Source organism: Grammomys surdaster, unplaced genomic scaffold, assembly GCF_004785775.1.
Source record: "Grammomys surdaster isolate TR1022 unplaced genomic scaffold, NIH_TR_1.0 133, whole genome shotgun sequence".
Taxonomy (NCBI): domain Eukaryota; kingdom Metazoa; phylum Chordata; class Mammalia; order Rodentia; family Muridae; genus Grammomys; species Grammomys surdaster.
In genome coordinates, this window is record NW_021604591.1 from 1,027,644 (window position 1) to 1,047,660 (window position 20,017).

The following is a 20,017-nucleotide window of genomic DNA, read 5'->3' on the forward strand; positions in this document are numbered from 1 at the left end:
CACACACACACGATGGATAATTACGTTAAATATACCGAATAAGGAGAAATGTATAAAACTTTTGGTATATTTCTTTTTGGCGGAAAAAAGATATACGTGTGTGAAACCAAATATCATGAATATACAAAATGTAAACAACTGACAACCTTCGCGAAGAATGCAGGGATCGGAGGGGTGGGACTGGATTGTCTGTTCCTTGTCCTGAGCAGTTCTGCCGAATAATTACGTGCAAGTAATTATTCGCACAGCGGCAAAACCTGCCTCCTGCTAAGCACAGCACTGTTGGAACCAATGGCAAGCTGACAAACCTTACCCTCAGCGTGACGTGTGACGTCAGCAGGGCGGGGCAAGGCGCAAGCGCACTAGCGAGGTCTCGACGCGTCGTGTTCCTTTGCCGGCGCTTTGGATCCGGCGGCGTTTTTTGGCGTCCCTGAAGTCGCCACTTTGGCCGCTCTGGCACGCCTGGCGTTGGGTGGGCGGCATCTGTACGCCCACATGAACCAGTGGCATTATGGTCGATATGGTCGCGGTCGGGGCCGGGACTTCGCTGCCCGTGCCCCACCCAAGAAGAAGGGCAGAAATCACATCCCAGAAAGGTAAGGCGCTTTGGTTCCGGGCTTGGCGTTCCGACTGCCTTGGTGGCCTAGAGTCTTGGCGTGCTCCCTGGCCTCGCGCCCTTCCGCCTCCCAGAGTCCTCCGCGCTGAACACCTCGCCACCCCGCATTCTGGGGTCTCAGGTCTGTCCCAAAGGGACTCCGTGGAGCTCGGGCCAGGGCGGAAGTGCTTAGTGGGGCGCGGCTGCCAGTATTGAGGCGTCCCTTGATGACTGAAGCCAGTCTTCAGCTTGTCTGGGCGCGGTGTGAGAGATCCGGTCGGAGCTGTACACACCCTTCGCTCGTACCAGCTGGAGAGGTTCTTTTGCTTCCAGGACTCTGAAAGCGGAGGTGTCGTTTGAGGGACCTAACTCTGCCTGTGCCAATGGCTAGTTTTACGATTTTGCTCACAGGTGCTATGAACCCTTTACTTGCAGCTGTTTGCTTCCCTTCTTCAATTTCAAAAGTCGGTCGTTTTATCTCCACAAATAAAGAAAAGCTGTGGCCAGATCGGCCTCTCATCTTCCTAGAATTCATCAAGTCCTTTGTTTTATCTCTATAAATAAGCAATACCTAAAACTCAGGATGGACAGAATGCTCTCTCCCTCTTCCCTGACTTCAGTAAGGACTTCTTTTTATGTCTACAAATGAGCAGTACCTCAAATTCAGGATGGGCATAATGTGCTCTCTCCCTTCCCAGACCGTTTATCTTTAAAGTCTGTCACCTATTCTCCAACGTCATCCAGTGCAGAACTTGCCTGACATATTGCAGAAGACAGCTGTTTATCTACTGGCCAATCCATTTGTAACATACCTTATATATAGTTACTTATTTAACTATGAATTATTAACTAAAGTATAAGTAAGTTATACATAAATCATTGATATTTTATTTCATCATTAAATCATCTTTATTGGATATAAAAATTATTAACTAAAAATTAAAAATAATTGTAGGTATTGCTTATTTGTGGAGTAAAACAAGATAAGTATCAAGTAGTAACTTTGAGACAGCTCATAGATGTAAGATAAAGCTTGACTTTAGAAATAAAAAGCCAGCTGGGCGGTGGTGGTACACGCCTTTAATCCCAGCACTTGGGAGGCAGAGGCAGGTGGATTTCTGAGTTCAAGGCCAGCCTGGTCTACAGAGTGAGTTCCAGGACAGCCAGGGCTACACAGAGAAACCCTGTTTCGAAAAAACCAATAAATAAATAAATAAATAAATAAACAAACAAATAAATAAAATAATATAAAAAGCCAACTTCTTGTCCTGGCCTGTCCCACTGGGTTCCACTGCTCTAGGGCCCACTATGTCTCCAGCCCAGTTTCTCTCAGTCCTCATTCTCTGTCTCCAGGTATATGAATGAACCATACTTACTCGTAATTCATGGACATAGACAACTCAGCTGTGACTCTCCACACTGACTCCTGACTGAAGTTCAGGTTGTAAGAATGGGGGAGATTTCTACACATTGAGTTGATGTCACTGGTGTGGAAACTACAAACAGTGCAGTGAAAATATTGAATCTGAGCTCTTTCAGCCAGTGTGTAGGCATTTGTTACTCTTTGCTGTTTTTAATAGTTTTTAGTTACCATACAAAATATGGGTTTTGTTTTGACATTTTCTACATGTATGACATTATACTTTGCTCATATTCATCCACACACGTACACCTTCCCCTTTCTCCTGCCCACATTTTGCTAGTTTCTCCCTCCCCCTAAATAATTCACCACTGTTTTCATGTCTCAAATATGTATTATATGTATATGCATTGTATATTTAAAACTAGATTTCACATAGGGGAAATATACACCGTTTGTCTTTCCCTTTTCTGCCTCTTGTTGCCCTCTCCCCTCCCTTAGCCCTCTTCCTCCTCTGACGCAATCTCCCTTCTGTTTTCATGTCTGACATCACCTTAGTATCTGAGGCAAGGCTGGGTTTGTTAGCCAATTCTGTTCTGACAGTTCTAGGTTTTAGATATTGTTTGTGAAGCCTGTGTGCTGCTTTGTTGTCTCATATCTATTTTCAGGATGGGGAAACAGAAGGATAGTAGGTTGCTACTTGTGCAGAATGAGTAGGTTGAGGGACAAAGAGTAGAGCAGAACAAAGGGACATTCTGTGTGTGTTAGGTGCCCATTATCTTGGAGCCTTATTCTTGAAGACAAGGCTGACATTCAGTTTTGACTAACAAATACCCTGTGTCACAGGTGGACGGACTATCTCCCAGTTGGGCAACGGATGCCTGGGACTCGTTTCATTGCTTTCAAAGTTCCGTTGCAAAAAGTAAGTGAAAATTAATTCAGGATCTATTCATAAATATAAATTCCCCATGGAGAATGCTAGCTCTCAGTCAGGAATAATTATAAGGTATTATATTTTATGTCAACCTGACTAAACTAGATAAATCAGTATTCACTGTATCAATATGGTAGTTGCTGTGCTGGAAATTCAGTATACTGGGGGGAGGTGTTCATTTGTAAAATGCATTGAGATTTTAAGGCATAGGGAAGTAGGAACAAGTTTTTACTTGTTTTTTCCTTATGTATTTAATGTTGACTCGGACACTCTGAAGTCTTTCAGGCAGAGAGACACAAACGCAGAAATAAGTATATATCAAAGTGAGCTTTTGTTCTTCCCACCACTGGAAGAGAGATTGTATGCAAGCTTCCAGAAGAGCAGAAACAGGCCTTTGGTTTCACTGTGTCCTCTCCTCATGGGGCTGGAATAAATGTGTCACATGCTGCAGGACTTCAGGTTTCTCACTCTTATCTCACTCTCGGACAGAAATTTGAAGCAAACCTCATGCCAGAAGAATGCTTTTCTCCTTTGGATCTTTTTAATAAAATTCAAGAACAAAATGAAGAGCTTGGGTTGATAATCGATTTGACATATACTCAGCGCTATTATAAAGTAGAGGTAAGTAGACTTCTGACTGAAGAAAAAAATCATAGTAATTTAATAGTTTTCATCCTGTGCTGATGTAAAAACTAAACCTCATTCATGGATAGTAATAACTTTTAAAGAAAAGCAAATAGTTTCCCTAATTTCATATTGAAATGAGATTGGAGGCCAGGCATGGATGGTAGTTAATGGCTATAATCCCAGATCTTAGGAGCCTAAGGCAGAAGGATCAAATTCAAGGCCACCTTGGACTACATAAGTCTTCAGCAGCGCAAAACATACACACACTAGATTGGAGACATGAATTAAACTATAATATGTAGTAATTATTACCATTCTTTTTAATCAGTAAAAGCTCTGTAACCATTGAACATTAATTCTCCCTTTTCCTATATGCCAGACCTCATAGTAACCTCTTAACTGCTTTATTACAATGAGTTTCCCAGTTCTAGGTATCTCATACGAGTAGCATAATGTAACATGCATTTCCATTTTAAATGAAGATATAATTCTGTCATTCCCTTTACCCTCTCCTAACCCCATCTTCATATCCATAGCCTCTTACTCTCTATTACTGCTGCATGTGTGTGCAAACACACAGATGCAGCCTGCTGAGTCCGTGAAGTTCTGCTTGTATGTACAGCTTTTTTCAGGCTGACCACTTCATGATACTTATATCTAAAGATGAATTCTCCCTTTCTCAGACGCTTTTAATTGCCTGTAGTTCTTTATCTAGGAGTAGGGCCTTCTGCAATTTCTCCCGTCCACATTGGCATGTCAGCTGATGCTACTGTTCAGATCTTATTTAAGCACCCATATTGTTGGAATGTCATGGGTGTAGCTTTTCCCATCATATGTATAAAATACAATCCTGCAGCTTCACCTCCTGGTCCTCGAGCTCTTACACTGTTTCTGCCTCCCTCCCCTGAGCTCTTCTCAGAGCCTGAGATGTGAGGCTTGTATGAGTAGCTCACAGTGAATTGTTTTCTGCATTTTGACTAGTTCTGACTTTTTGTAATCTGTATGCTGCAAGAGATAAAAGTATCGTTGATGAGGTGGGAGAGTTACACTTATCTGTGCAGTAATGTTTTTAAGGTTTATTTTTATCTGTATGAGTGTTTGTCTGCTTGTATTATGTGCACCTCAGACATGCCATGTGTCTGTGAGGGCAGAAGTGGGCATTATATCCTGTGTAACTGGAATTACAGATGGTTGTGAACTGCTTTGTGCTGGGAATTGAACCTGGGTCTTCTGCAAGAACAGCCAATGCTCTTAACCATTAAACCATCTCTCCTGCCCCAGTATCATGTCATACTTGCCTTTCTGTGACTGAATGATTTCAGTAATTATGTCTCTGACATTTATTAAAACACATATCAGAATCTTTTTCTTTTCTGGCTTAATTTTAAGTTATGCATATATGCTGTATTTCATTATTGGTCCTATCTATTTCACCCCATGCTGCCTTCTGAATTCCCCTATCCCTGTGTATGTTGGGATGTGGGAGTTTGAGGGTGGTGGTGATTATTCTTTGTTTTGTTTTTCATGAGAAAGAGTCTCGGTGTGGCTCTAGCTGGCCTGAAATTTATTATATGTACACCAGGCTGGTCTCCAGCCCACAAAGGCAGCCTCCTCCTGCCTCCCGTGTGCAGAGAGTCATTGTGTGCACCACCGCATCAGCATGTTTTATTTTAGTGGAACACTCAAACATTATAGAATTCATCTCTATGTCTTTGTACGTGTATTTAAGATACAATACTTTTTCCTTAACATCAGTTCTTTTATGTCAGATATGCAATTTGATAGCTCCTAACTGTCATAAGAATTGTTAGTTTGCAGTTGGTTGGTTGTCTGATCTGATTAAGTCTACACATTGCTGTCCATGTCTCTTTCTTTTTGTCCCTGCCCTTGAATTCTTGCTTTGAGAGATCCAGACAGGCTGTACCATCTAAATGTTAGCTGTGTGCCTCCACGTGCCTGTTTGTTCTGCGCCAATGGCACAACCAGATTCAGGATTCTGTTTTCCTATCTCCTTTTCTCCCTCCTCCCTCCTGATCCCCTAACCTCTGGTTTCCTCTTCCTTTCCCTTTCCCACCCTCCTTCCCTCTCTTTCCTTATTGTTTTTTTTTGGGGGGGCTAGTATTTTGAAACAGTCCTAGTATGTAGCCCTCATTGACCTAACACTCATGATCTGTCTCCCTAGTCTTTCTAATGCTGGAATTATAAATTTATAACATTCCACCTACCTTTATTTATTTATTCATTTAAATTTAAGATAGTGTCTCATATAGCCCAGGATGTTCTCAGTCACTGAGGATGGCCTTAAACTCCTGATCCTGCTGCCTCTACCTCCCAAGTGCTGTGATTACAGGCATGGACCACCATTCCCAGCTTGATTTCCTTTTCTAAAAAGTCCTTGTTTTAATGTATGTTTGTGTGCTGGCATGAGTTTGTGTACAACACATTCATGCTGGAGCCTACAGAATTTAGAAACGGTGTCAGAGCCATTAGAATTGGAGTTGCACACAGTGACTGGCTATCTGGGTCTTGGGAACTAAACCCTCATTCTCTTCAAGAACAGTAAAGGCTCTTAACTATGAACCATTTTCTGGCTACCTTGATTTTCCTTTTAACATGGCAGTTTTGAGCATGTCTATATATTTCGAGATGGGTTCTTTTTTGTTGGCCTGACTGATCTTGAAATCCTTGTAGACAGAAAGACCACAACTGTGCCTGACACAAGACGTTTTCATAAGTGATCAGATGTCCTTCAGTTAGGGGGGCATATAATGAGTGCTTGTCTCTTATGGTATTACTAGTTAATTAATGACTGATCTGTTAGTTCCTTTGAGGCTTCAAAAAGTTGATCATCCTTTTTTTTTTCTTTTTTGAGACAGGCTCTTGCTGTGTAGCCCAGGCTGACTTCAAACTCAAGATTATCCTGCCTCAGCTTCCCAGGGTCTAGGATTACAGGTGTACGCCACCATACCAGGCTATACAAGGTGAATTTTATCATTCATGTTTTATTTAATGAAGTTTCTGCTTGTTTATTTACTCAGTGATGTCCACAGGATTCTTTCCTCTGTGTAACATCTTTCATAGTAATATCTTGGCCCCTTGATACCTGCCAATAGTGACTAGTCGAATTTTATTTAGTTAATTTTTTTCTGTCATTACAAATGCCCCTGTAGTTGCCTTTTTGAATTGGAGCACAGGTGGAGGGCCTTTCGATACTTGAGGCCTCTCAGTTTGGCTCCTAAAACCTTTTTAAAACAATATTATTAAGAACTTCATACACTTTTCTGATCACAATCACCCCATTACCACAGCTAATTCCTCCTGACTTACACTCCAATGTCATGTCCTCTTCTTTTATGTGTCTTTTATAAGTTTACCACATGTTTGATGGAACCCGTGGAGGCTAGCAGCAGGAGTCAGATCCTTTAGAGCTGGAGTCACAGGTAGTTGTGAGCTGCTGATGTGGGCGCTGGGAACTCAGCCCAGGTCTTAAGCTCCAACCCTGAAAGCCGTTCCTCCACCCCACCCCCATTCTGCATTTAAAAATAATCCACCAAGTCCAACATTAGTGCTGCTGACGTGCACGTGCATTAAAGCCATCTACTGGAGCATGACCCACTACCCAGGGCCACACCCCTGAGGAAAACTGACCTCCCCTCCCCAAATAGCTATCAGCTGCCAATAGCTCCTCAGCGACATTAAACCATTTCTCAGTGCTAATCTTTTGATATGTCCTGATCATTTGTGATCACTTTGCATGAAAGACATTCCAGGCTCATGTTAACTATTTCCTGTTCCAGGCTGACTCAGCCATTGCAGAAAGCTTTGTGTCCATTCAATACTGATAGTTTTTCAGATACATGAGCATCGGGTCTATTTATTGCTAATAGACTGATGTTGTCAGGAAGCTTTTTTGTAGACAGAGCCAGAACTCTTAAAATTTGTGATAGTGCTTTCCACTTAAACCCAGAGTTACAGATTTTCAACTAACCTTTCTTTTTTCCCCTGAGATTTATTGTGTGTGTGTGTGTATGTGTGTCTGTCTGTCTGTGTATCTGTGTATCTGTGTCTGTCTGTGTTAGTGTCTGCCGCATGTATGTAGGTGCCGGCTGAGGTCAGAAGAGGGCGCCGGATCCTCTGGAGCAAGAGTTACAGGCTGTTGTGAGCCATCAGACATGGGTGTTGAGAACTGAACTACGTCCGCTGGAAGAACAGCAAGCACTGCTAAGCTCTGAGCCATCTCTCTAGCCACTACCTCCCCTGTTCTTTCTGTTATTCATAGCTCCTTTTGCCCAGCACATTACTACTTTGTGCAAGCACAGAAGAGTGAAATAATTATTAGGTAGAACTGTTTACATAATGTTTAGTTACCCCATATATACACCCTGATTCACATTGAATTTGGTGTGTTCTGTATACCTAGTGACTGTCCTATAGTCTTAATGAGAACTAAGTTCTATTTCCTGGTTGAAACAGCTTTATAAGAAGTGGCTCTTTAGTCAGAAGTGCTATCATAGTGAGTTTATCATTATCAGTTTATATTCAGATTTCTTAAATCTTTCTTATCTACTTACAAATGAAATAATGTATATTTGTCTTTGTTTTGCTTTCTAGGATTTGCCAGAAACTATTTCTTACATAAAAATTTTTACAGTTGGTCATCAGGTACCTGATAATAACACTATCTGTCAGTTCAAATGTGCAGTTAAAGAGTTTTTAAAGAAAAATAAAAACAATGGTAAGTCCCTATAGTTTGTTTGTTTTTGTTTGTTTGTTTTCTTTTCCTTGTCTGAACTCTGTTATACATTTTGAATAGGTTTAGAAACTTTTTTTTAACCATTTTTAATTATGTGTGTATGCTTGTAGCTATGTGCATATGAATGCAGGTACTGCGAGAGGCCAGAGGCATCAGATTCCCTCATGCTGGAGTTACAGCCAGTTGTGAGCCATCCATCATGGGTGCTGGAAACTGAGTTTGGGTCCTTGTCAAGAGCAGATGTGCTTTCAAGCACAGAGCCGTCTCTCCAGGGCAGCTTGATATTGTTACTATCCTAATATTAGGTCTGTTGTCTTTGAAAATGTCAGCTGGTAGCACACACACACTCCAGTTTCCTCTTCATATTAAGACAGATCTCTTTGTCTAATGCATCCTGGTGGTACTTCTACAGTATGCATCATTTTATCTAACCAGTTCTTGCAAAATTTCCACAACAGTGAGCCTTTGGTAGGTTATTCTTGATAGCATGTGTTTAAAGTCCCTTTCAACATAGTAGCGATATTTCACTAACTTGTAAGTCTTACTCTTGAGAAATTGTATAACTTATTTTTGGTGTATCTTGTTTCTTACCTCTGTATTTTCTACTTTATAGACAAACTTATTGGTGTCCACTGCACCCATGGCTTAAATAGGACTGGATACCTCATTTGCAGGTGAGTTTCCAACCCAAAAGTCAAATAGTATAGTGTGTGTATGGTTACAGTGGTAATCTAAACGTCCATAGAAGTGAGTTAATTATTGAGCAGTGTTGCCTCTACTCAGACTGCCATCAGCAATCCCATTATAGACTTTACAGATGTAGGTATAAGCACATCTGTGTGGCTTAGAGTACAGTAGACATTCAGTTCTGCAACTTAATATGCAGTAGGAATCTTTTTGGAAATATTTGCAGACCTTATTTTTTAAAGGCTGCCCTGCTTTTTGGTTTTGGTTTGGTTTTTTGTTTGTTTCTTTGTTTTTTGTTGGGTTTTTTTTTGCATGCTGATGAACATACAAGTCAGAAGTTTGGGGTTTGATAAAACACTAAAATGGTATGAGTGTCTTTGGATCCACTGATGCACTAAATTCAGATGCATTTCGGTGCTTCTTAAGGAATTACTGTGCCGTGTGACTTTATGTTCATCCACACGAAAAGTCTTTACTGAGCTATAGTTTGTGTGAGGAGTGTGAGTGTTGGCAAAGATACTTATTTAACCTGCCTCTGAAGAAATAAGGAAGACTAGAAGAGGAAGAAGAAGGAAGGAAGGGAGGGAGGAAGGAAGATCACTGTCAAGTGCTGAGGAGTACAGGAACATGGTTCCTTGAGAGCAAATGAGAGGGAGGCTCTGACCTATCTCATCAAGAAGACAGAACATTTCCATGGAGGGTTGAACTAGTACTGACTGAGTGAGGGTACAGAAGAGACTGTGGACTTAAGGCTCAGCCAAGCCCCTAGAATAGGATCCCATATACTGTGCCGGAGGCGGTGGGCAGTGCGGTAAGTATGGCATTGAAGCGGAGCTTCAGGTGCAGGAAGGAGTTAGAGCTAGGCCGTGCCAAGTGGTGTTTCAGCTGCTTGAGTTTTTGTTGTTGCATCTTTTAGGGGTGTGTTGAATCCCATTTATTTCTGCTGAGTAAAGAATATTCAGGAGTGGTAGAGGCAAGGAGTCAATAGGTTTTTGTACATTAGGTGTTTGTAGATGGTCACTTGGACCAAGATGTCAAGGTCATTTTGGTAGAAGGATGTGGTGGTCATCACTGTCAGGACCCTGGTGGTAGATTGAAAGTGAAAATCAGGAAAAGTAGGTGACAGTGATGTTAGTTCCCGGTTTTGGCCCATATCGTTTGGCTCCATTACTATTTTTCCCTGTTGTTTTGTTGGTTACTGATGAATACACAGTGATATTAAGGAAGCCTTCTGTGTGTTAGTTCACAAAGCAGTTTGATGGAAATGACTGCTGAATCTGCCTTTTAAACATTGCCAGTTGGTCGTACATTTCCTTTGTTAATTATATTGTTATATTAATATAAATACCTTTATTAATACACTTCTAAATTAGTCAGTCTTAGAGTAGTCTTTTCTTATGGTCATGGCATGTCATTCTGTAACTGTTGGATTTGATATATAGTATTTTCTTAGGATCTCTATGTCTCCACTTGTACATGAAATTGGACCTGTTTTGATTTTTTTCTTTCCGTATATTTAAGTGACCCAAATTATGTTGTTTTGTTAGATATTTGATTGATGTAGAAGGCATGAGGCCAGATGATGCAATTGAATGTAAGTATGAGGGGTGCCACTATTTTTCCCTTCCTATAAAAGCAAGAGGTGGAAATGGTAGAGCCACTTACCAATCTTTGGAAAAAATCATGTATGTGATGCATAAGATGCCAGAAAGAAAGTGGAGAGTGAGAAGGAAGGAAGGAAGGAGTGTTGCTCGTGGGGCTGGGGATGTGGCTCAGCGGCAGAACATCTGCTCGGCGTGTGTGGAGCCTGAGTGTGCTCTCCAGCGCCAGAGGAAAGAAAGAGCAAGGGTAGGAATACAAGGCAGCCTTCTGCCAAAGCTTACGAGGACCATGTCTGCAGTAGTGAGGGGCACCAGCCTGTGACTCAGTCAAGGTAAACTAGTGTACTTAAAGATCATTAAATAACTATATTTATGCTTGTGGTGATTAGAAAAAATGAACTGTATAATAAAGTAAGAAAGTAAGTTTCAGCTAATTAGGTTTTGAGCTTCTATCCCCTGATTAGTCAGTGAATATGAGCTCTGATCTGCGTTCTCTGGGCTAAATTCCTTTTGGTGCACCTGTTTCTAACGGTTCATCTTCATCCACTCCTCAGTATTCAACAGGTGCCGGGGCCATTGCATAGAAAGGCAGAACTACATTGAAAACCTACAGAAACGTCGTGTCAAAAAGTAAGTCTTCCATTTCTTGGGTGAGATTTGTAGCTAGGGACGCCTCTTTGATATAATTCAAGCAGCACATTTCCCTGGCACTTTGCTCACTTGCTGAGCAAAACCTAAACAGCTAAGAGTGGCGAGATGAGACCAAATATTCACGAATCAAAATACATAGAACTGGGATCTGGTGACACTGGGGCACACTTCTCTTTCAGGAACCGGAATGTTAGTGCATCTAGGTCAGGTGATCTTGAAGACCCAGCACATCTTACGGAGCAAGTCCACACCACTAACAAACGTGTGAACAAAGGACCTAGGAAGAAGCGGCGTGGTGGTCATCTGGCATCTTCCCAGAATTTTCATATCCAGAGCTCACCATACTCATTCAGGTACCTGTGCTTCTCCCTTTCCTAGAACTGAGGTGGAAACTGTATTTTAAGCCCGGGGAAAGTCCATCGTGGTAATGACCAGCAGTTGGTATTTCCTTCCTGATCAGGGTCAATCATGCTGCTTAGCAAATCAAACACTGGATGGAAAATGTGTATCTCTTCAGACACAGCTGAGAAAAGAAAATGTTATTTTATTTTTTAATTAGCTTAATCTAAGAGAAGCTAGATGGGCCTACTAGAAAATAAAATCTTGCATTCTTGGGACAAAACCCAAGTTTCTACCTCTGAAGTATATCCCTAGGCTTTAAGACTCAATTTTTTTGGCATACAGAAGGCTGTCATTTAAACAACAGATACAAAGCCATTCAGGGTAGTATGCTCATAGTCCAGCACTGGGAGGTAGAGACAGGAAGCTTGATCAGGAGTTCGTTGTTGGCTATATAGTGAGCTCCAGGTCAGCATAGACTACGAGACTCTGTCTCAGAGAGAGGGGAGGGGGTTTCGAAGAGAGTAAAATCATAATAGAGATATTTACACATGATTTGAGCAGATTAAATCATAAAAGAATTTCAATTGGGAAATGAGGAAATTTTCTGTTGAGTCAAAATTGTCTGTTAGAATTCTCCAGAGAAAGGGAAGATAGAGAAGGGAGGGAAGGTGGGCAGGCAGGCAGATAAGATGGGCCTTTATTAGGGTGACTAACTCGTGTAACACTGTAGGCTGAGAAGTCCCCCAACAAGCCCCTTGTAAGTTGGAGACCCAAGGTTGCCAGTAGTGTGGCTCAGACCAAAGGAGCGTGGTGACTGTCTAGGAGTTGTGAGGAAACCAGAGAAGCCTTCGAGTTGGGTTAGAAGAGCAGGAGAGAGGGTGAACTTGCCTTTGCTCTGCTTTGTATTGTACTGCTGTCTCATCCGGGTAATGTTTGCCCACCCACGTGCAAGGCAGACCTTCCTTACTCAGTCTGCTTGATATGCTTCAGTCTTTTTTGGAAACTCTGGTTGACAGATGCGAAATAACGCCTCATGAGCTCTAGCTATTCCTTACTCTAGTCAAGATGCTACATAAAATTAACAACCATAGCTTGCAAAATGTTTTGGCCATTAATTTAGCTTAAGTTTTTATGAGCATTTGAGGGTTGTGACAGTCAGGCTGGGTTTGAATTTATCTCCTTACTCTGCCATTCATACTATGTGCAATCTTGGGTGAGACCACATCTCTGATTTCCATTGTCTGAGGTGGAGATTTTCAAATGCATAACCCATAACAATAGTTGTTACCTTGCTACATCTGTAAAGCAAGTTGGTACATTGTCACACCTTCAAAAAGATGCTGCCAGTAACACTGAGAGTGGGAATAGCCCTTTTGGGTCAGTCTTTTTTTTTGTTTTGTTTTTGTTTTTCGAGACAGGGTTTCTCTGTGTAGCCCTGGCTGTCCTGGAACTCACTCTGTAGACCAGGCTGGCCTCGAACTCAGAAATCCGCCTGCCTCTGCCTCCCCAGTGCTGGGATTAAAGGCGTGCGCCACCACCGCCCGGCATTGGGTCAGTTTTAATGACCATAAAGATGTTCATACCTGATACTCCATTTTAAGACTATACTTTTCAAATCCTACTGTCTTAAGACAGAGCTAGGTGACAGAAGACAGCTGGATGAGTTAATAAAATCAGATCAAAACAATTTTAAAAATTTGTTGAACATTTTTAACTTTTTAAACTATTTCACTATTCCTTCATGTGTGTTGAATTGAAGGTGAATTTCCTTGCTCTGTTTACAGTAGTATATATTATGAGGTGCTAATCCTCAAAATATTGATGGTAGGAAAACTGGTAGTAGCCTGTGATTCTAAGAGTGGGAATACAGCTAAGTGACCATAACCACACTGTGACATTTTAAAAAGCCACTGAAATTGAAACTTATAACGATAAATCGTAGCAGGAGCTGGAGAGTTGGCTCAGCAGTTGAGAGTCCTGACTGCTCCTGCAGAAGACTCAGGTTCAGTTCCCAGATCCACGTGACGGCTCACAACCAACCGTAACAGCAGTCGGAATGATGGAACAGGGTAGAGACCAAAGAGGCAGCTAAGGAAATTGGACGGAGTGAGATTTTGTGGTGGGCGGGGAGAGAAGGGAGAGGGCCTGCATGAGGACAACCCGAGTGTCACTTTTCACACTTTGACCTTATCCGTGGTTCCACTGACCTGCCAGGCTAGCTGCCCTCCAGCTTCCTGGGATCCTCCTGTCTCTGCCTCCCATATTATCATAGGGGTTTTAGACACATGCTGTTTCTCAGCTTTCTGTGGGTTCTGGGGATCCAGCCCCAAGTCCTCATCTCTGTATGGTATGAGCTGTACTCACTGAGCCGTCTGTCTCCCCAGTCCTAGTTCCAGTTCATAAAACATAAGGAGAGAGAAGTGATTGTCTGCTCGGGTCATCTAAGTAGGAGAGAGTGGAATTAGAGTGTCTCTGTATTCTTTTATAAAGCTTATTATTATATGTAAACGTTGATAATGATTTCTTTCTTCTTGTTTAAGAGAATGGTCACAAAATCAGAGAAGCCTTGTCCCTCTTCCTGGTCCAGCTGGAGAGTACTATTCACAAAGAAGATTCTTCTGGAACGGGAGGCCAAATGGCAGTCAGGCAACCTACAATAAGAAGTGGACTGCTGGTAGTTACCAGAGACCTTTCTACCCAGCCTACTGGGAATGGAACCTGTGAGGCACACTGTGGCTGGCCTGTCGTAGGGGCCACCTGAGATCAGAGCTGGACAGAAGACGGCTGGATGATTTAATAAAATCAGGTCAAAGGAATTTAAAAACATTTTTTTTTGAACATTTTTAACTTTTTAAACTGTTTTACTATTCCTTCATGTGTGTTGAATTGAAGGTGAATTTCCTTGCTTTTTACCTCCCTCCTGGTGGTTCTGGCAGTCTAGAACACCTCCATTCCAGGCCTCAACTTTCCTCAAAAAATTCCAAATAGATAAACTAACACAAACTTGCACATTTTTCATTGCCTTTTGTTTTCCCTGTATATTTTCATTGCTCAAGCCTGGAATGTGTTGTGTAGTGCAGAGACTTACAGTGTTTTACCGTGTCCCTTACTGACAGTCTTTAAGGGCATCTGTTTTCCATGACTGTTCATATTTTCTACTAAAACTCTAGCCAGGAGACAGTTCCTTTCTTTGCACCTGTTCTCTGTCCTTGTGGGACTCTGATCAGCGTTTTTTCCTTGGTAGTCAGTGTTGGGATTTGACCAGCTTTTTACTGACCTGCCAGGTATGGCATCTAACACAGAGAAGTATAAAATTTTAGGGACTGATTGATTGCCAAGTTAGGCAAGAAGAAACTAACTGATAAACCAGCGTGCTGGTTAAATTATAATTTACTTGACGAGGTAACTGCCACCAACAGGGTAGAACTGTCCAGAAGGCTAGAAAACCTCTGTAGATTTTAAATGTTGAGCAGACTAGGAATGTCATACATCCCTGGATATCTGGGAAGACTGAGGGCTGTGCTGACCCTGAGGACCTCAGTGGGGGACCTCTGTCCACTGGCCTCCCACGCTGGAATGGTGCTCTTTTCTAGAGCACACTTCAGGCTACATGGAGGTGCTAATTACTTCACCTTAGAACTCACTCAGGAAGTTGCTCCTCATAACACATAGTCCACACACAGCAAGTGTTTGGTGAAGGACTAGGCAGTTTGGCTTCTATCTTTTAAGCCTCTAAAGGATTGTAAAACTGACCAACTGATGCACACAGTAGTTATTTTCTCTCTCCTGTATGAACATGTGGAGGGAGCTTCTCCCTAATGAGGTTCCAGCAGTTCATCTGTTCTGGCCTGCAACAAATTTCTCAGTCAAGTTGCTCTGCACTCCAGTGATGGCTCTTAAAGTTTTTCTCTACTCATCACGTTAACAGATTCAAAGTGCTTCTTGCTGTGAGACTCCCCTGCAGAATTCTTCCTCAGAATATACTGGGGCAGTGTATTGTCCAGTGTCAGAAACTGGAGCAGACAGTTAGGAACCAAGAGGACAAAGCTGGGGCAAGTACAGAAGTGCACCCATTCAAAGAGCACATTAGCAAGCTGCCTCTGGAGGACACTGCCAGGGGAGGGCCATTGCATTGACCTCTGCCACCTTCAGGAATTGTTTCTGCTATCTGCCCTGTTCCTCTACCTTTGGATTGCCAACACCTTTATCATCGGATAACTCATAAGTAACTTTCATCCTTACACACACTGTTCTGGCTCTGTCCATGTCACACAGTTCATAGGCCTTGTGGAAGGATGGTGCTTTTTTAAAGTTTTTAAAGGGATTCAGTATATTCTGTAGACTAGCCTTGCCTACAGTAATAGTCTGTCTGCCTCAGTCTCCTGAGCAAGTGAGACTTCAGGTGCTTGCTCTCATGCCCAGCTCTAAATTTTAATTTCTAAGACTTAGCTCTTTTTTTCTTACAAACAACAGTATATATCTTGACTATTACATGTTTACTACACCCACACAATGGAGGGTGGTCCCATGTGGAATCCTAATTAAATATCCTTTCCAGTAAAACTTACAGCTTCCCAGAATTGTGTCCTGAAAACAAATTCCTGTGCTCCTTTCCTCTTGAGAGTGTCAAATGGCTTATGACCTTGGAGCAGGGACTGTATCTGGCTGCAAGCTGGCTTTTCAAGTCTTTCTTCATTGTTCACCCCTCTGTCTGAATGCTAGCAATTTTGTGGTCATCCACTGACTGTCTCTAAAGTTGTTCTTCGGCTGCACTCGGTGCTGTGGTCTCTGAGCCAGGCATTCTTGTATGATCCAGTCTCTAGAGAGTCTTCTCCCTCAGCCCTGGCCCAGTGAATGATCTCTTTCCACAGCACACTTTGTGTACACTGTACTAAATAATATACTACTTCAGGTTCTGTGCCACGCAGAGTTTCTGTGCCACGGCAGAGTGGCACAGTATGACAGTGCCTTTTTGCAGTGAAGAATACATCCTGTCTTGCCTTTGCAAATGAGTCTTTAAATTCCCAAGCTAAATCTTTAATCCCAGTCCTTTGGGGGACAGAGGCAGGCAGATCTCTGAATTCCAGGCCAGAGAGGGAGTTCCAGAGCTACATAGAAAAACCCTATCATGAAAAAAAAAAGTTCCCAGCCAAGTAGGAAGCTTTGACTCTGATGTACATGGAACATGGAACCTCTGGCTCTACCACACCACGTCCTTTTTTTTTTTTTTTTTATAATATAACCCCACTTTCAACTAAAGGGGGATGGGACACAGTAGGCCGTGGGATCTGACTCCCTGAGGGGCTGCCAGAGGGTGAGGTGGATAATCCGCTCCCTCCGGAGAGGACAGGACAGGCGGCCCTAGCAAGCAAGCAAGCTGATTGATAATACCTGCTCTTACTGACCTGACGTACTACAAAAACTTGGGAGCTTTTGAGAATACCAATATCAGTTATATTGAGGTAACAATTTATCAGTAATTAAGGTTTCGTTTGGGGTTATATTTGCATGACATGGGGATAAGTCTTAGAATCTGGATTAAGATTATATTCAGTTTAACAACGTGGTCAGTTGTGACTGTTTATGAAGTCCCACCTCACAGCATGACATTCGGAACCAACTTTTGAACGCCATATAATGCTTTCCCTTGCATCTGTAGGAAGAAGGGTCATTAGCTCTGAGATAACTTTTTTTTTTTTTTAAGAAAACTAAAATGAATTCCTTTCTAGTATAGGTTTTCCACATCCTGACCAAGGAATATACAGCAGCCCCAAAGTCCACCCTCACAGTGCCCCTCTTGATTGACAGCTCTTCCCATCAGCCCAGCCCTGGCAACTGCTGCTCCAGTAGTTGTTTGACCTCTTCTACAGTGCTATGCAGGTGAAGTTAGGATATAGACTTCTGAGTGGCATTTCTCATTTGCTACTGGCTTTAAGGTCTGTGTTACAGAATGGATCGGCTGCTCACTCTTCCCCCTGTTGCTGAGTTCTGATAGATGTCTTGCACTTCGCTCAATCATCGACCAGTTAAAAAATATTTAGGTTGTCTGTAGGGTTTTTTTAAAATTTTAAATATAAAATTTTTATATAAGATTTTATATAAACATCTCCCCCCCCCTTGAAGTGGAATGCTGCCGTGTATGTTTAACTTTATAATAAATTGTCAAACTTTCCCAAACAGGTGTACTATTTTGTATTCTATCAACAAGAAATAAGTGTTCCAGTTACACCTTACTAGCAAATAGTAGTGTGTGCACACTCGTGTGTGTGTGTGTGTGTGTGTGTGTGTGTGTGTGTGGTGTCCTCAGAAGTCACTGTCCACCTTGGGAATTTGGGGGGCGGTGTTTGGTTTTGGGGTTTTTTGGGGGGGGAGGTGTGTTGGTTGGTTTTGATTTTGGTTGTTTGGTTTTGGTTGGTTGAGACCGCTTTTCTCTGTGTAGATCTGCCTGCCTGTCTCTGGAATGCTGGGATTAAAGGCATGTACCACCATGTCCAGTTCCACATTGTTTTCTGGGAGATGGGAGTTGTTTGTTCTATGTTTGGGACAGGGTGTTTTATTGGCATAGAGCTTGCCTGAGTAAGCTAACTGGCCAGCCAGTGTCAGAGTTCCACTTGTCCCCACCTCTCCATCCCTCAATGCCTGGGCTGTCTCTCTAACTCAAATTTTAGCTATTTTGAATTAAAAAGATATTTTGTCTCACTGTGCTTTTGAAATGATTTTTAAAGATACAATTGGTATACATTAAAGGTGTTTACAATTTCTTTGGTATGTGTGGTGGTTTGAATAGGAATGGCCCCCATAGCCGGGCGGTGGTGGCGCACGCCTTTAATCCCAGCACTTGGGAGGCAGAGGCAGGCGGATTTCTGAGTTCAAGGCCAGCCTGGTCTACAGAGTGAGTTCCAGGATAACCCAGGCTATACAGAAAAACCCTGTCTCGAAAAACCAAATAAATAAATAAACAAATAAATAAATAAAATGAATAAAGGAATGGCTCCCATGAACTCATGTGTTTGAATGCTTGGCCCATAGGGAGTGGCACTATTAAGAGGTGTGGCCTTGGAAGAACTGTTGTCACTGTGGAGGCAGGCTTTGAGGCCTAGGCCTATGCTCAAGCTACACCTAGTGTGTCTGCTACCTTAAGATCAAGACGTAGAACTCTTAGTTCTTTCTCCAGCACCATGCTTGCTGCAGGCTGCCATATTTCCACCTCTGAAACTGTAAACCAGTCCCAAATAAATGTTTTTCTTTGTAAGAGTTGCCATGGTCACAGTGTCTCTTCACAGCAATAAAACCGAAACTATGTACATGTGTCTATGTATGAAGCCACAATGAAAGTTTAGCTTTTCCAAAGAATTACTGATCTCTTGTGACATTGTAAATTTGTTTTTTGTAAATGGACTGATAGTGTGAACTCTTCATATGTCCAGCTGCTGCTACAACCTCAGATACCATTCCTCAGGAACTAACTCATAGCATCTCACCATGTAACTCTGGCTGGCCTGGAGCTTACTATGTAGTCCAGGCTGGCCTCACCCTCAGAGAGATCCACCTACCTCTGCCTCTTGAATGCAGGGATTAAAGGTGTGTATACCCAGCTCCAAACTATCATCTATCTCTTTTTGAGACATGTCAGAGCTTGACATTCAGAGCTTGATCAGAACCCCAGACTTGCTCTCATTCCTTGTGTCTCTTGTCCCTTCATTTATTCATCCCCTTCCCTAAGGTCTTGTCGAATCCCCGCAGGCCGGGGCAGAGACAGGTCTTGCAGTCCTTGGAATTTGCCTGTAAACTAGGCTGGCTGGCCAGTGACCCTGGGTTCCATTGCTTCTGTCTTACTTGAGCTGGAATTACAAGCAAGCAACAGGACCCAGGACTCAGCCTTTTCTTTTTCTTTTTTTTTTTTTTTTTTAAAGATTTATTTTATTTATATGAGTGACACTGTAGATGTCAGAGACACCAGGAGAGGGCATTGGAGCCCATTACAGATGGTTGTGAGCCACCATGTGGTTGCTGAGAATTGAACTCAGGACCTCTGAAAGATCAATCAGTGCTCTTAGCCTCTGAGCCATCTCTCCAGCCTGCCTTTTTTTTTTTTTTTTAAATGTAGGTTTTAGGGATCCCAGTCAGGTATCTGACTTGCAAGGCAAACACTTTATCAATCAAGGGTTCAATTTTTTAAAGCAGTAAACTTTTATAAAGTGCTTTTATCACTTTACATTCAGAACTTTAATATATGAAGTTGTGTCTTTTGACACTAGTTTTACATTTCTCCTGTTGAGCTAAATCAATTTGTGTAGAGTCTTATTTTGAAGTTTTACTTCATCCATGACTAAGGTTGGGTCTCTTTTCATATGGCTTGTTTTATTTTTTCCTTTGACATATGTTTGTTAAGTGTTTATAATGTGTTCACTACCTTTTCTGGATGCCAGTTCATATAGATGGTTACTGTATAGATGTATATGTGGTT

At 42.1% G+C, this 20,017-nt stretch overlaps 1 protein-coding gene across 1 annotated transcript; it reads left to right on the plus strand.

Annotated features, from left to right (window-relative positions):
* The first annotated feature begins 365 nt into the window (after nt 1-365).
* On the plus strand, nt 366-17,727 carry Dusp11 (dual specificity phosphatase 11). Its single transcript, XM_028762320.1, has 9 exons — nt 366-596; nt 2,802-2,877; nt 3,379-3,510; nt 8,128-8,251; nt 8,883-8,943; nt 10,504-10,550; nt 11,112-11,187; nt 11,388-11,561; nt 14,091-17,727. Exons 1-9 carry the CDS (start codon nt 496-498, stop codon nt 14,272-14,274), a joined length of 975 nt encoding a protein of 324 aa, XP_028618153.1. The 5' UTR covers nt 366-495; the 3' UTR covers nt 14,275-17,727.
* Nucleotides 17,728-20,017: the final 2,290 nt, after the last annotated feature.